General features: G+C 33.7%; 1 protein-coding gene across 2 annotated transcripts in view; it reads left to right on the top strand.

Annotated features, from left to right (window-relative positions):
• Positions 1 to 12,500, top strand: part of IRSp53 (Insulin receptor substrate 53 kDa) — a 167,023-nt gene that overhangs the window by 48,290 nt on the left and 106,233 nt on the right. For both annotated transcript variants that reach the window (XM_035871079.2, XM_035871080.2), the window contains one exon: positions 5,934 to 6,009. In XM_035871079.2, coding sequence (XP_035726972.2) covers positions 5,934 to 6,009 — 76 coding nt within the window. The remainder of the gene's footprint in view (positions 1 to 5,933; positions 6,010 to 12,500) is intronic.

Raw genomic sequence — 12,500 nt, 5'->3', positions numbered from 1 at the left:
CTCGTAAAATCTCAATGTTAAATCGTACGGGAATTCTAAACGCATCGTAACCAAACAGTCCGTAACGTTCGTTCCGCGTGAAAGGATTTCCGCGAGTGGACCTCCGCATTAACCGTGACGAACGCGCGTTTTCTTACGCTCGCCAATTTTCGGATGTTATTTACTTTTTTTTTCTCTCCTCTTCTTCTTTTTTTCTTCCTTTCTTTTTTTTGTCTTCGTCTTTTTTTTCCTTCCTACCTTTTATTTTATACCGCGTGTTCAGAAAGTATTCTTACGTATTGTGATTCGTTCAAATAATTTCGATAGGATATTTTATTTTATTTTTTTATTTTTTCTTTTTTTTTTTTTCTATACGTCGATACTTTTAAACGAAGACACTGTATGTGCTATTGATCGGCGATATTTGAAAATCTTATTAATTGATAAAAAAAAAAAAGAAAAAGAAAAAAAAAGATTTGTTATTGCATATACATTCTTTTTTATATAGATATACACACACACACACATGCACGCATATGTATATATATATATATAACGATGAACTGTTAAATATCGATGTAAAGTTCATCATGGATTTCTCTCCTTTTTCGTGTTTTGTTTTTCATTGTAAATTGTACATTGTCATGGTCGAAACGAACGATTTTCATTTCCAATGGAATTCCTATGTTTTCGTATATTTTGTTTCCATTGGAAACTAGAATTTCCGCGCGGAGATATGAACGTCTCCATTCGAAAAATAAAACTTTGTGATCCCTACTCGGATGACATATACAATCGACGATCAATAAAAAGTTGCAATTTCTTTTTATCGATCTATATACACACATACGTGTGTTTGTGTATATATATATATATATATATATATATATATATATAATATAGATATATTTAAGTATTATACACTTTTTAGTTTTCTATATTTCGTTTAATTTTGTTTATTTTTCTCGTTCGTTTTGTTCATAATTTCTATGATAAAAAATAAAATTCGTATTAAATTAGTATTAGATAAAAAAAAAATTAAAAAAATAATATTGGAAGTTGTATTAATTTATAAAAAAATTTTTTTTGAGATATATCAGAAGTAAACGTAAGAATATATATTTTAAATGAATATTATACAATATTTCATAATAATATTAAATATACATATTTTTATAATATATAATAAATATATAAATATATAAAATAAATTATTACACGATAGTAATTAATAATAAATTAAATATAATCAAATATAAATAAATTGGGATAATTAAATAATTTTAATTATTTTAATATTGATTTTATAATCTTATATAATTATATTATTCGTCGAAGTTAATAAATGTATAGTAAAAAGTTTATTATAAAAAACTATGAATTTTTTTTAGATAAAAAAATAAACTATATATATATATATATATATATATATATATAATAATAATAATTTAAATTTTAAATACATCATTTATTTATATCAAAAATATTAGTCTAAACTTACATATACATACATACATACATACATACATACATACATACATACATACATACATTTATATATATATATATATATATATATATATATGTAGAGATAGAGAGAGAGAGAGAGAGACACTTGAGAGATGAAATTGCAGAGTAGGTCGAAGGGGTAGGGTTTACTTCGATTTGAACCTAGCAACGTTTAGGGAGACTCAAATTGTAGCTGTGAACGGTAGTACCAAACTCGAAGCGAACGATGGCTTTTCTCTCTGTGCCAAAATCAAATGAAATTTCAGCAATTTCAATTGAGCTTGTTCGCCGTTGTATACTCATATGTACGTACATACATAGGTATACAGCTATCGTATAAGGATGATAAGCATTGGTATTTCCCATTGGACTTTACCTCCTTAGTAAATTGACAAACTTTGTCAGAGAAAAAAAGAAAGAGATAGATAGACAGATAGATAGGTAGGTAGGTAGAAAGAGAGAGAGAGAGAGAGAGAGAGAGAGAGAGAAAGAGAAGGTGGGGGGGTGGGGAGTACAGACAGACAGACAAGGAGACCGTTACTTTGAAACGTGGTTCAAGTTCTGAAGAATTTCTTACGACGTACTTCCTCCTTTATCGCGAAGAACGTGAGAATCGTTTTTGGATCAAACGTAATTTTCAGATCTACCGGGCGTTCAAAAAAGAACTTTTTTCTATCGTCCTTTTCTATCGTTTAAAATATTCTCACGTTTTAATTATTTCGGTGTTAATTAACGTTTTCCTTTCATTTCTTTCCAAAAGTGCGATAAATAAATATATATATATATATATATATATATATATACACATATAATTTATTAATTTATAAGTATATATAGTAATAACTATATAGTAATAATTTGATACAATAAATAGTATATTATAGAAAATTAGTGAAATCCCCTTTCTTTCTTTTTTTCTTTTTTATTTTTTTTTTTTCATTTCTTTTTATTTTAAATAATGAAAAAGAAAAGTTAGATCGTTTCATTCTCGATTATCATCTTCATTATTGCGAGAGACGACCAGGCAATTTTTCTAAATTACAAACTTTAATTCGGTTTATAAACGACGTCGATAATCTTTCTTTTTCATCATTTTTTAATGCCAGTCATTCCTTTTCCGTGGCACGTATGATGTTTTCGTATGTGCAATCGTGAACACAATTATAGGATTTCGAATGCGAATCGATTATTTTTTCTTTCTTCTTTTTTTTTCTTTTTTTTTTTCTTTTTTTTTCCTTTTCTTTTCTTTCGTTTATTTTCTATAGTTTTGCAATTACTCTGCGTTTTGAGTGCTTAAAGATCTTTCTATTATTACACGGTTGAAACGTTTTCATACACGTTTGGTAAATTCAATTGTCGGTTAAGTTTGATAGTTCCTATATCGCAGAACTTTGTCGATGCGGTTTGGGGATGTATCGATCCATTCCTAATGATTGAATTAAACTCGGTTTGCGAACGTTATCCATTAACTCGTTTTACTCTTTCCATCGATCTCGAAGGACCGTTGTACTTTGTTCCAATCTAAAATGCATTAGCTTGGAAATAATTCCTAGTTGAAGAATTACTAATGAAAAATTAATATCTTATTTATAATTAATTTAATATCTATCTATAATTATTTAGAATATTTAATTTGTTTATTATTTATTATATGAACGTAGATAAGTATAATATATTATAAACGAAATGAAATATTAAAATCGAATTAAAGACGAATGTAACGTTGACGAATTGTCGATGAGCGATAGAATTCTTTGAGAATTAATTATGTTCTTTCGGTCGATTGATTTAAAGTTTGTCGAATAAATTACATGTATCGTATGGCCCCGTTGTTCAGAAGATAATTCGCGAGACTCATTGCTTTAAAGTAATTATGCACACTGTGCCGCGTAACGTGTACTTCAATTTACGTCTCTCTGATCGCTGAAGCAGATTTACTGTGTATACTGTAATCGATTCCATAGACGACGACTGAATCTATGGCTTTAAATTAAATTTGGTTTATCATCTAGTTACATATATATATATATATATATATATATATATATATATATAAATAGTTACAAATTTTTAATTATATATACTATTTATTAGTTATAACTATTATATATATATATATATATATATATATATATATTTATTTATTTATTTATTTATTATTCCATCATATAACATGTTTCAAACTTTCGAAACTAATGAATCAAATTATTAAAATAATTAAAATAATTTCTCATTAATTTGTAATAATCTGCATTGTTTATGATATTAAGGAAAAAAAAAAAAAAAAAAAAAAAAGAAAAAAGAATATCTATTTTTCTTCGAAATCTTTTTATAGAATAAAATCATGAATGAAACTAAGAAAAAAAAAAAAAAAAAAAAAAAAAAAAAGAAAAAAAAATAATAATTTGCGATTATCGAAAACAATCGAATCGTAAAAATTATCAATAATCATTTAAAGGAACAATCGAACGTTAAAGCGTTTAAAATGGATTGTTAATCGTACGATTGTGTACGATCGACAGCCATCGACAATGGCATCGATTAATCTGTTATGATTTACGTTCTATAACTCCTTGTAGTTCTCCATACGGATTGTCCTTTGATCGACGACGAAGGAAGTTTACAGGCGGCCGATGATAAATGTCTCTGACAATCAGCATATCCCTTCGGTTAACGTAGACAGACACGTAGAGTTCCTTCCTTATTGTTGAATTCAACTGGAACAAGGACTGGTAACAGCAGTGCCAGACATAACGCCAGTGTTTTTGCCTGTTAATTGTCTCGTTCTCGTTTCTACGTGTAAAAGCCCTTCTTCAAAGGGAGTCAGAGTGTACACAATGAGAACAGAAAGAGCAAGAGACGTAGAGCGAATGTGGATTTGCTCATTTATATGTGAGAGCCTGCGTGTGTGTTTGTGTGTGAGAGTGAGAGAGTGAGAGCGAGAGAGAGAGAGAGAGAGAGAGAGAGAGAAAGATATGATAGCACGCGTAATACTAAAGATGCTCCGCAGGCGACGTTGTCTTGTTATTCAGCCGGCTAAGACAAAACGGGATAGGTGAGAGGTTGAGTAGGTGGGTTGAACAGGGTGTTGCAAGAGGGATGGCGAAGAGGTGGATGGATTCGAGAGAAAATAGGTGAGGGGTGAAGGACCGTTGAGTATTAGAAAGACAAGGACGAAGTTAGCATTCTCAAACCAGGAGAAATGTGCCTGAGGCTGTTTCACTTCGGTGTCTCGGCTTTGCTAGAATTTAGCCGAAGACCGAACTTCTCCTCGACCAGTTTCTCTAGGCATCAACATCGTCGTCTTTTGGTTTAGTACTCACGATCTTCTACTTCTCCTTCTTCTTCTCTTCCTCCTCCTCCTCCTCCTCCTCCTCCTCCTCCTCCTCCTCCTCCTCCTCCTTCTTCTCCTTCTCCTCCTCTTCATTCCACCATAAGACGAACGAGAAGAAGGTGTAGGTGGAAGTCGTAGAAGAGCTACCGGCCGCTTGACTTACCTACTGGCCACAACCGACGTCTCTCTTCCGCCTCTAAACATTGTTTCCGCTTACTTGACGAGGCATTTAAGTTTCAGACTGTTTACGACTCGGAACTCGGTGAAACCGTCGATTTTCCGAGAGAAATTACCGGCTCTTGGAAAGCTTCTTGCCTCCTTCCTTCCTTCCTTCCTTCCTTCCTTCCTTCCTTCCTTCTTTGCTTGCTTAATTGCATGCTTACTTGCTTCGAGATACTTACATGCTCTCTCTTTTTCTTTTTCTTTCTTTCTTTTTCTATTTTTATCTTTATCTATCTTACTCAGTCACTTATTCGCTTACTTTAAATTTGTCTCGTTTCACGTTTTCGAAGTTCTGCGAGTTTTTTTTCTCTTTTTTTTTCTTTTCTTTCTTTCTTTTTTTTTTTTTTTTTTTTTTTTTTATTGACGATGTCTCTCAAATGGTATCACGGATAATCACATTTTAGTCCGTTCGTATACCGTTTCATTCATGTTCATACGATTTCATTATGTTTTATTAATGTATTTTAGTATTTCATTTAATTGTCATATTAATCGCGTACAATTTACACATACATATATATATTTATTTAATAGATTTTATTCGAGAGTTTGATCATTGAATTCAAACAACGAATTCTTTCGAAGATAAATTATGTATATATATATATATATATATATATATATATATATATATATATATATACTTGAAACGGTAGCTTTTAATTTCCTTCTCCCTTTCCTCCTCGCCCTTTTTACTATCACACAGATAATAAAAGGGCTAGGTTCAATTAGGTGGTTCCTTCGAAATTCATTTTTCCTCTTTCCTTTCTTTCTTCCTGTCTTTCTTTCTTTCTTTCTTACTTACTTACTTTCCTTCTTTATTCTCAACGAACGTCAGAAATTGTCGGAGCATGAAATTGAAAAAATGTCTTTTCCTTTCTGATTTCAGAATATCTTAGACAAGTTCAATCCAGGAGCAAGGCAGCTGATCAATGCTGGGAAGGCATACCTGAAGGCACTTCACGGTAAGAGAATTAAATCGAGCGTAGTATATAGAAAGGAGAAATAGATGCCAGAGGAGGCGAAGGAAGAGAAAAATGGGAGGGGGGGGGTGGGAAGAAGAAGAAGTAGAAGAAGAAGAAGAAAAATGAGAGCTGATAGGTGGGTGACGAGCTAAAAAAGACTATAAAGAGATCGGTGTAGTATAATGGATAAAAGAGAAAAAGAAAAAGAGAATAAGTGGATAAAGGTGGGAGGAATTTTATGCCGTCTCTTGGGTCCTCTTTCGAGGATCGAATTGCCAGTTCGTCAGAATTGCACACGCGAGAGAGAAAGAGTGATAGAGGGGGAGGGAGAGGCAGGAAGTAAACGTGTTGTTTTTTATTTCCCACTACTTTCCTATTTCTCAAGTCAGTCTCAAGAGAAAGAAGCAAAATCGATCGATACCTCTTTCCCTCTCGTATTTTCCTTTTTCATTGGATAAACAAACGTGTCTGATATGTGTATATATATATACATACAGACACATACATATATCTATATATATATATATATATGTATGTATGTATGTATGTACATATAGATTGTATATAGTAGTGTAGATTCCTAGCTAGTTTGGTATCTAGCTTAGTAGCTAGCTAGGTTAGGCTAGCTAGATAACTGAGAAGGATGGATAGTTCAACGCATACAACTTCACTTCGATTATATAGCAATACATACTATATATTGAAGTGATCGGAGTGACTCTTCTCAAGTGACTCTTATGCTCTTTCCACCGTTATTGGTCGGTTTCTCTCGAGCAATTCAATCGAGAATGCTATCCTTTCTCTATCCTCTAGAGTTATCCTCGTTTCGTTCACAATGTATTATCTTGGAAGGTATCAACCTAACGCTTCCCCTCTTCTCTCTCTCTCTCTCTCTCTCTCTCTCTCTCTCTCTCTTTCTCTTTCTATCTCTTTCTCTCTCTCTCTCTCTCTCTCTCTCTCTCTCTCTCTCTCTTTCTCTTACTATCTCTTTCTCTCTCTCTCTCACACTTTTTGTGATATAATACTTGATATAGAACGATCACGAATCATGATTTCATTTTTAATTATATCGATTAAAAATATTTTACGTTATTATTCATTCTACGATGATGATAATAATAATAATAATAATAATAATAATATTGTTCCTGTAGGAATAAAACGAACGAATGATAATCGTCTATTCGATTAAATTTCTTGAAAAAATTTTCATATCGTAATTATCGTATTATACGAAATGAAAAATATAATCTAAAGTTAAATAATCCTCTAAAGTTAATGATCCTCTAATATAATATGAATTACGAATTTCACGTTTGGCTACGATTGGAAAATTATATATGTAAGGTATGTAAATATTAATATTATATGTATAATCGGGATAGAAAGGAGTGCAAACTTTGATATCTCGGGAGATAATTAAAAAGTAAAGTATAAATCGTACAACGGGTGTATTTATTTAATGTACAAAATAAATTTACATGAAGAGTAGAATATTTTTTTTCTTAATCAAATCGACCAATCGATAAATCGCCATCGACGAGGTTTCCCTTTTCTACGACGAGGTTTTCTTTTTTTGACGAGATATTTTTTTTTTCTTTTTCTTTTCTTTCTTTCTTTTCTTTTTTCTTCTTCTTCTTCTTTTCCTTTTTAAATAAAACAATTTTCCTTACAAAATTTATGGTCTATTACGTACGATAACGATTGGGTAGGGTGTTACGGTATCGTACATAGTTACGAAACATCATGGGAGAAACAATGTAGAGAACGTATAGAAACAGAAAGAGAGAGAGAGAGCGAGAGAGAGAGAGAGAGAGAGAGAGAGAGAGAGAGAGAGAGAGTGAGTGAGGAAGAGAAAGGGAGTGCTAGAATGCAGTCAGCGAATCCGAGCCAGCTGGAAAGCTCCAACGTAAGCGGAGCTTAAATCTGGCTTTGTCACGGTGCAAGCGCACGTAGTATTCCGTGTCCATGGAAGCGAGATACGATTCCACTATGGTGTTTCTTCGTTCGCGCGTTTATATATGCTTATGTGTATGTGTATATGTATGCATGTACGTAAGCGCGCGCGCGTGCTTGTAGTTCTATGGTGGTGGATACGAGGGTAGAGACTGATATTTATGGCGTTTGCGATCTAGTACAGAGAAAAGAGGAATGTAGAGAGAGAGAGAGAGAGAGAGAGAGAGAGAGAGAGAGAGAGAGAGAGAGACAGAGAGAGACAGATAGAGAGAAAGAGAGAGAGAGATAGAAGGGAAATAGGGTGGGATTGGAAGGAAGGGAAACGAATGAGTTCGTGAGAAAGATAGAAAGAGATAGATGGATGGATAGATAGATAGGGGATGGTGAATAAGAGATAGACGAAGAAGAAACGTGCGAGGGCAAAGGAAACAAAAAAGTTCCCTACGAATTTGTTGTTTTATATAAATAATATCAATGTTGGTTGCTCTGTATCTTTCTATTTATCTATCTATCTATCTATCTATTTATTTATTTATTTATTTATTTATGTATTTATCTGTGTATTTATTTATGTACTTACTTAGTTGACTTGATATATATATATATATATATATATATATATATTTATTTAGAAAATTAATAACTTAATCGAATTAACAAAGAATGAAAGATCGTATATTTACATCTAATGATACTATTAGCGTATTCTTTCCGTTTGATTTCTTTTTTCTCTTTCGTTTGGATCTATACATTTAGTTTATTTCATTTTATTTTATTTTATTTTATTTTATTTATTTATTTATTTTCTTTTTTTATTTATTTTTCTCTTCTTATTTATGTTTTTCTTACAAGGCAAATTTACAAAATAAATTTTCTTCTTCTTTTGTTCACTCAACGTAAAACACTCGAAACGAGAGATAAGTATGATACATATTGTACGTATACACACATATGTATGTATCTAGGTACTCGTAAAGTAGCTTTGTTATATCTTTCTCTCGTTTGTTCTCTCTCTCTCTCTCTCTCTCTCTCTCTCTCATTCTTTCTCGTTCTTCATTATAGCTTATCCTACGTAGACACTCGAACCTTCCACAAAATCTTGCGCCTCGGTACACCTTTGCAGGTCCTTCGCAAACGTAGACTGTCTCAAACAAAAAGGACTCACCCTCCCTCCACCTCTCTCTCTCTCCTTCTCTCTCTCTCTCTCTCTCTCCTTCTCTCTCTCTCTCTCTCTCTCTCTCTCTTTCTCACACTATCATCTACTTACTATCACATCATCAATGCTTTTGTCTTATTCTCATAAAAGCTTTCGAGAGGTACTCATCGAGGTAATCCTTTATTTGTTTTGCACTTTCCCTTCTACTCGAGTACGTCAAAAATTAATTCCTAATCGAGTTAGCTCTTTTACCGTCGCTCTTTCTCTTTCGTTTTGTCTTTCTTTCTTCTTTCTTTTTTTCTTTTTTTTCTTTCTTTCTTTCTTTCTTTCTTTTTTTTTTCTTTTTTTCTTTTTTTTGTCTTTAGTGGTCGAAGGTACAGAGAGAAGCCTGATAGAAGAGGAACTCGTTAAGAAAGTTACATCCCCCTCTTTGTACTCTTCGGGAAAACTCTTCGCCGACTTTTTCAGCATTCTCGCATTTAATCGCGGTCGAGCTTCGAGATAAAAACTTCGTAATTCCAAGAAGTGCGTAAGCTCGAGAGACAGACAGACGGAGAGAGAGAGAGAGAGAGAGAGAGAGAGAGAGAGAGAGAGAGAGAGAGAGAGAGAGAGAGAGAGAGAGAGACAGAGAGACAGAGAGACAGAGGGGGAGAGAGAGAGAGAGAGAGAGAGAGACATCGTTGGTTGTCTTAACGTGGCCAACACCGACTAGGAAATTATCGCAATTTTATTTGTCTGCCTGCTTATATCTTCCTCATCTTCTTCTTCTTCCTCCTCCTCCTCCTCCTTTTTTTTTCTCTTTCTTTTTCCTCGTCTTCTTCTTCCTCCACATTTTCTTTTTCAAAACTTTCGCAAAACACGATGCTGTCCGCGGAATACAAACTTTCTCTCGCAAAAGAATCGCTAAAGGAAGTTTTTGAAGGCCGACGTCGCTGACAACGTGAGAACGAACTTGAAATTGAAAAATATTTGTATATATTTGTAAAAATTAATGAAAGAGCGTTAATATCTCGGGTTTTTCTTTTTTCCTTTTTTTTTTTTTTTTCTTTTTTACGTTCGTACAAAATCTTTTATGAATCAATTATCAGAATTTGAAGTTATTGAAATTTTAATCAAAGATGAACTTTTTTTCTCTCTCTCTCTCTCTCTCTCTCTTTCTTTTTTTTTTTTTTTTTTTGATTTCTTTGAAAAATCATCGACATTCCTTTTAATGAAACTTAATATATCAAAGTTCGCAATATTATTCGTTATAAACGTGTTCAACTGTTCTCGATCATTAACTATATCCTATAATAATATTATTAATAATACCATTAATAATACTATTTTATAATATAAAAGGTTTCAGAAAAATGGATATTTATTTGGTTGTGTTACTTCAAAAAAAAAAAAAAAAAAAAAAAAAAAAAAAAAATAAAAAAAGAAAAAAAACAGCGAGAGTGAGAGAGATAAAAAGAAGAAAAAGAGGAAGAAGAAATAGGAATTTATACATCGAGGTAGGATTTAAGACTTTTAAATCGATCCCTTTTTCTCGTGCAACACAAAAACTTGAACGCCTCCGGGATTTATTTTCCAAAGGAAAAGGGGAAGTGCAACTTCGTTATCGAAGTTAAATGCGTAGAATTTGCATTATTCAAGAGAGAAGTATGAAGAAGGGATAGCAGCAGCAATAGTAGTAGTAGTAGTAGTAGTAGTACTAGCAATAATAATAGTAGTAGTAGTAGTAATAGTAGTAGTAGTAGGAGGAGGAGGAGAAGGAGGATGTTAGGAATATTCAAAGAAATTCGTAGGTGTAATGTTCAGTGTGTGTGGCGGAAAGCGTATTTTAAAAATAGCCAGACGGGATTAAATATGCGAGTCGCCTTGATCAGAGAACCGTGCTGGTGGTCAATGTTGTATATTCAATGAGGTTATTGAGTCCTCGAGATGTTAATATCAAAGGTACGTGGCACGGCTCTTCCTTTTGTTATTTTACGTTCGTAACGAGTTAATCCTTTACGGTTTACGTATTTCCAATTAAAATTCTTACGTGGAAATGCGAGACATGGTATTTGCGGAAGAGGGAGACGGATGGGGGAGTGGATGATATAATGGCGTGTGAGTAGATGGTTGGAGAAGGAAGAGAATTGGTTAAATTAATCATCGAATTTGCACTTTTGAACTTTTCCCATGTTGACCGGTAATTATCTTTTTCAGAATCTATTAAGAGTTACTGTATGTATCTACGTAAGTTAGATAGAGGACATTTTAAGGGAATTTCCATGAGTATATTCACCGAGGACGGAGAATTATGATTTATTAGTATGATATATTCTAGGGGAAAACTTTGTTCCAAGGGCGAAGGGTAGAAAGTGCCGGGGTCTAATGGAAGAGTCCCGAATGAACGTTAACAGCTATAGTACTTACGTTATACACCTTCCGACCAGTAGTTTCTTCTTTTTAATATTAAGATCTCTCTTAAGGTGAGGAACGTCACTTTGCCGTAACGTCGAGTCATAATGTTGTCTTCTACTTTTCAAGAAGTAAAGAGAGAGAGAGAGAGAGAGAGAGAGAGAGAAACAGAGAGAGAGAGAGAGAGAGGTACCTCGTTAAATTATGCAAATGCTCACGTCAGACACTTTGGAGTTGGTAACCTCGTTTCCCAGTCTCTTAATCGTAATTCCCAAATTCCCTTTGCGTGCTGTGCGCGCTTGGTCGCGAGGGCGCGAGCGCGGGTACGGGCGTGAACGGAGACGTAGAAGTGGAGGATGGTTGGGAGAGTGGGGGGTGGGTGTACGCGAGCGCACCGAAGAGGGTGACGCCGTTTTTGCGAAAGGAACGCTTGACGAGTTCATCCAACGAAGTATATATTCGTAAGGAGGTATGGGTCTGTGTCTCTCTAACTGGTTGTGGGCCTCGTTGTTACTACTACCTTTCTACCATTCCAGCTCCCGAATCCAATTGCGTCCTTTGAATTCTGCCTCCCTGCTGTCTTTGTTCCCGAGTTTTCGTCCTTACGGAATTAATTCGTCCCGTTTCTCCCTTTCTATTCTCTTGGAACTTGCTGATCGGTGAACTCCTCTTTTGGTCCTCTTCCTATCTCTTGCTATCTGTATGTACGTACGTATGTACGTATGTATGTATGTCTCTCTATCTGTATGTCTGTCTGTCTGTCTGTCTCTTTGTCTTTATTTCTCTTTTGGTTGCCTTTCTGTAACGTTAGAATCGGAACAGTCAACGACAATTTATAATGAGTCTTGGAGCCACTTTGGGAAAGCCCACTTGTTTCTCTCCTCTTACTTCCTTATCTTCCTCCTTCTATTACTCCTATTCTTCATCATCATCAACATCTTCTTCTTCTTCTTCTTCTTCTTCTTCTTCTTCTTCTTCGTCTTCTTCT

Source organism: Vespa mandarinia, chromosome 1 (genome assembly GCF_050613455.1).
Source record: "Vespa mandarinia isolate Hongniang chromosome 1, ASM5061345v1, whole genome shotgun sequence".
Taxonomy (NCBI): domain Eukaryota; kingdom Metazoa; phylum Arthropoda; class Insecta; order Hymenoptera; family Vespidae; genus Vespa; species Vespa mandarinia.
Note: the sequence above shows the minus strand (reverse complement) of the source record. Positions and strands in the feature narration are given on the sequence as shown.